This window comes from Triticum aestivum, chromosome 2D, assembly GCF_018294505.1.
Source record: "Triticum aestivum cultivar Chinese Spring chromosome 2D, IWGSC CS RefSeq v2.1, whole genome shotgun sequence".
In the NCBI taxonomy this organism is placed as follows: Eukaryota; Viridiplantae; Streptophyta; class Magnoliopsida; order Poales; family Poaceae; genus Triticum; species Triticum aestivum.
The window spans coordinates 320614336-320618735 of NC_057799.1; the positions used below are offsets into that span (position 1 = coordinate 320614336).

Consider the following 4400-nt stretch of genomic DNA (forward strand, 5'->3'; position numbering starts at 1 on the left):
ACAGACGTAGACCAAGGAGGATATATGCCAATAACAATATAGTAACCCATGTTGCATTGATGGGCATTGATTTGAAAGTCACCGGTGGTGCCTTCCGTGACAGTTAGGCTTGCAAACAAAGAGCTTTGCAAGACATCTAGGTCATTGTGAGATCATGGCAAACCAAAATGTGATTACCAAATCAATAGATCATCTGATACAACAACTTCAAGAATTATGGTTGGTTGCATAACGATAATGGCCTTTGAAATGCCCATGCCATGCTCTAGGGCATTTCTCCCACCTCCCGTGTATACAATCGATGCTTCCAAGCATACATGGAGAGGCTTTTGATGCACCCACCTGCAAAAGCCTTATTGTCTACTTCAACCTTCATAAATTTCTTCACTCTTTACGGTTGTGCTCTATGCAATTCCAATCCAGTCATCATCAGAATCAGTTGGACAATTATATACAAGCATACACACCGACCCCGCAAACTGCTTTGAAGCACTATGGCAAGTTAACAAGTTGCGTTCCCTCGACATTCAAAACCTTCTCCAAAAGTCAGACAGACCAATGGAGCTCATCCAATTACAATGGCGTTCAACAACTCCACCCCAGGAGACGTACACTGAGGCCTCGTTTGGTAATCGGGGAACCCCCCCCCCCCCCCCCCCCCCTCTCGGATACCCGTCCTTCCCTAGGGCGAGAAACCCGCATGCAATCTACGCCCCGGATTTTCAGGCGACCCATTTGGTAACATCGTGGAAAGGGCTTTCTCGGCCCGATCCTCCCGAAATCCCCGGGCCGCTCACCCCGACCTCCGCACTCCAAGGGAATTCTCCCGGGCTGCCCCCGTCTCTTTCTTGCAATCTCAATCGCCTTGCCCTCCGTTCTTCTGCTCCTCTGCCTTCGTTCTCTTCCCTCTCCCTTGGTGCCCAAATGGCAACGCGTATTTCACATGGCAGGAGGAGGATCTCATATGAGCGGGGAAATCCCCCTCGGGTGGTTTACTGCCATGGTTTTTTCACCCCAACAACCAAATGAGCCATGAAGGGGTGGGGGGTGCTCATCCAATAACAATGGCGTTCGACAACTCTCCAGTAACAATGGCGTTCGACAACTCCATCCCAGGAGACGTACACTAGAGGGGAGGGGAAAGGGGGTGGGTCTTCACGGTGAACCAGAGACGGATGTGACTGAGCAGGAGCTGGAATTTCCCGACACATGGTAGATGCAACTTGCAACTTGGAAATTATTGGGTGAGATGCAACTTTCCCTCTACACGGGGATGGGATAGGAGTTTTTTGTTCAGCTCCCGCACCATGGGCAGTTTTCTGAGGAAAGGTATCTGTTGAAGATGCTTAGCATGAAAAACAGGGACTGGAGAACTGTAGAATCATTTGCTTTGGGTTTGATTAGCAAGCTTCAGTTTATACCTTATCCTTGCTCGCGAAATCAATATGCCAGTCGCGCTGGAGTTGTTCAACAAACCGGTCGCTATACCAACAGTTCAGGGTTTGGGTTTCTACACGATGATTAAGATTACGACCAAAAGAGGGCCATCTCCTCGGGTGTGGATTCCAACTAGTAAACACATCGTGTATTTTTAGGCACCGGCAAGGCTAACCTCTGGAGAAAATCCGCCAACATAGCATCAACCCAGATACATAACTAACCCAAATGATGGACCAAAATTTCCAAACTACTCTTCTCCAACTACAATAAAACCAGAAAATGCAGCAGAGTCGAACCACAAATAACCCAAACCAATTCATTCATAGAGATAGGGCGGATGAGCAAACCGGAATCTAAGTTCCAGCCACCACTCAGTTCCAATTCCAAAGGGTATTATAATAGAGATAGATAGATAGATAACAAAGTACTAGCAGCACCTCGAGCATTCGGTGTAAAAAACACACAAATCTGGATCAAACTTGTTTCACCCAACAGATATCTTGATGCCTATGTATGTGTATCTCAAACACCCAGAAGCACTAGATACCAAGTATCGCAGGTAGGCAACCACGCACAGCTGCTTACTTGCCACCACCGATTTCCTTCACAGCGCAGATCTGTTCTTCACCCATGGCGGACATCACAGACAGGATCAGGTCCTTGCCATCAGCAAATCCAGTCTTGATCTGCATTTCACAGAGCAAAGAAACATCAAGAGTGTGCAACGGGCAGATATGATGTGCCGCATAACAAGTTTCAATAGCTAGAGCACAGACCTGGCCAAGCAGAACATCATCAGTGGGAAGCTTCAGGTCATCCTTAGTGTTACCACTCTCAGTGAGAAGGCTGACCTGTAGAAAGCCATCACTAAGTTAGAAACACGGGTAAAGCTTTGCCCATAAATGGAAAAGGACAGATTGAAAATCAAACATACATATCCATCATCAGTTATGTCAATCAGCTGATAATCTTGGCGGTCAACATGGGGGACCTGAACAAATACAACAACAGAGAAAGCTAAATAAGATCTGCTGAATGAATAGCAAGAAACCAACAAAATGAAGCATCTACATGTAGCTTACGTCACAGTTGTGGGATGAAGGAACGATATCCTCAAGCTTCTTTCCATTAAAGATGTCAATGGCAACAAAGTGACACTTTGCGTGACCATGCTTCCCAGTCTTGGAGGTGGAGACCTCAACAACCTAGCACAAAGATTAAACCAAAATGATTCTTCAGACATGCTGGACGACAAAGCAATTTCTGATGGTAGGCAGGAATTATTGAGTTTGGAGCAGCAATTAGACAATCAGATGCGCATAGTAAAACAAAGCAACAATAACCCAACAGGGCACAGCTTTAAACTGATACAAGAACAACTCCTGCGTGGTAGTAGGTACATAACCAGAAACAGTTAAAGTACTTAAATTAGCGTCTGAAAACTGAATAAATAGCATGCCTCAGCAAACTATGAAAGCTACCAACTATGCCAACTACTAATTAAAGAGTTTGCAAATTCCCTGTAAAACGGACATCGCCTTTAATTAGCACCTTGCCAAATCTAGCAGCGTTTTAAGATTTACTGAAACAGGATTCCTAAAATTAATTCAGGAGTGAGGACACAGTCAGAGCTAATGAAGAGATCCTAAGCCATAGCGATGGATATAGGAAATCAAGGTAAATTTGTTATCATGAACCCGTGTATATCCATCCACATCTACAGCAAAGCCTGGTACTTGGACTTGTAGATCTAACAAGTTGCAAATCTGCACCCGACTAGCACAGATCGCCGCAGCAGATTCAGAGACGCATCCATCAACAAACCAGACATAAAATATTTCCTATGGTAATAAGAACAGATCGGGAAAGGCACAGACCTTGCAGGGACGGGCCTTGATGACGATGTGTCCACCCTTGCGGATGGCGCCAGCCTGCTGCGGGTAGGTCTTGGAGGCGCCGGAGTCGGCCTTGGACTCGAAGTGGTGCTCATCGGTGTCCGACATCTCCGACGATCCTCCTGAGTCCTGGAACAACAACGAGGAGGTCAACGGAAAGAGGAGGGTGAGAAGGGCAAACTCGAAATCGACTGGATTTTCCGGCGGATCTGGACTAGCAAGGGGGCGCTGCTCACCGGGGGCAAGTGGGGTGGTGGAGACGAGACGCAGCGGCAGCGAGGGGCGGATGGATGGATCCGGAGGCTAGGGTTCTTGGTTCGCCTCACCTCCCAGCTTTTTATGCGATGGGGATAGCCGCCGCCGGATAGGGCGTTGCTTCTATTGGGCCGTATGTCACATCAGTACGTACTGGGCCTCCCACCGCTCGATATGGATTTGGTCTACCTTTGGCCCATGAACAAGACATGGAGAGTGCGGGAAATATATTCAGCCCACGACCCAGAGTGGGCCGTTTTATTTTTCGTTCTTCACAGGAGATAAAAAATAAGGGAGCATGTGATTCGGGAAAAACAAAGCTGATGGTAGTAAAGCAATAGGCCAGATGCTGTGGACAGATAGATATGAGCGAAGCTTTGCTAGCCGACGGTACGGCGATCATGGCTGTAATTGTAAAGAGACCAAGGCAGTAGACGTGACAAAGGTGCACCGGTTGTTGCTGTACATAACACAAGATCGACCTGAGTGGCCACTGCTGGACTCGAGTGGCAATGTCGGCTCGGAGAGAGGGAAAAAAGGAGCATGTGGGGTGGCATCCCCTCACATGTCACATGGCTCTCCTCTTTCTTCATTTCTTTCATTTTACGCATTTTCCATTTTCATTTATAATAACCCAGGATTCCCCGTTTATAGAAAAACAAGTATTAATTGTTTCTCCAAAACCATGGTTTCCATAAACTGGTCGTATACTGACAACACACATACGTAAAAAGGGTCAACTCACATGGAAATAGGAATAGGATTTATTGTGTCCAAAGAAGAAACTCCATGTAGCAGTTTTAGGGCCAG

General features: G+C 46.8%; 1 protein-coding gene across 1 annotated transcript; it reads right to left on the reverse strand.

Annotated features, from left to right (window-relative positions):
- Positions 1-1742: 1742 nt before the first annotated feature.
- LOC778417 (eukaryotic translation initiation factor 5A-1) lies at positions 1743-3767 on the reverse strand. The gene is made up of 6 exons (XM_044476308.1): positions 3572-3767; positions 3318-3464; positions 2523-2645; positions 2375-2431; positions 2217-2291; positions 1743-2126 (listed from the first exon to the last, which is right to left on the reverse strand). The coding sequence occupies exons 2-6, from the start codon at positions 3441-3443 to the stop codon at positions 2022-2024; spliced, it is 486 nt and encodes a 161-aa protein (XP_044332243.1). The 5' UTR covers positions 3444-3464; positions 3572-3767; the 3' UTR covers positions 1743-2021.
- Positions 3768-4400: the final 633 nt, after the last annotated feature.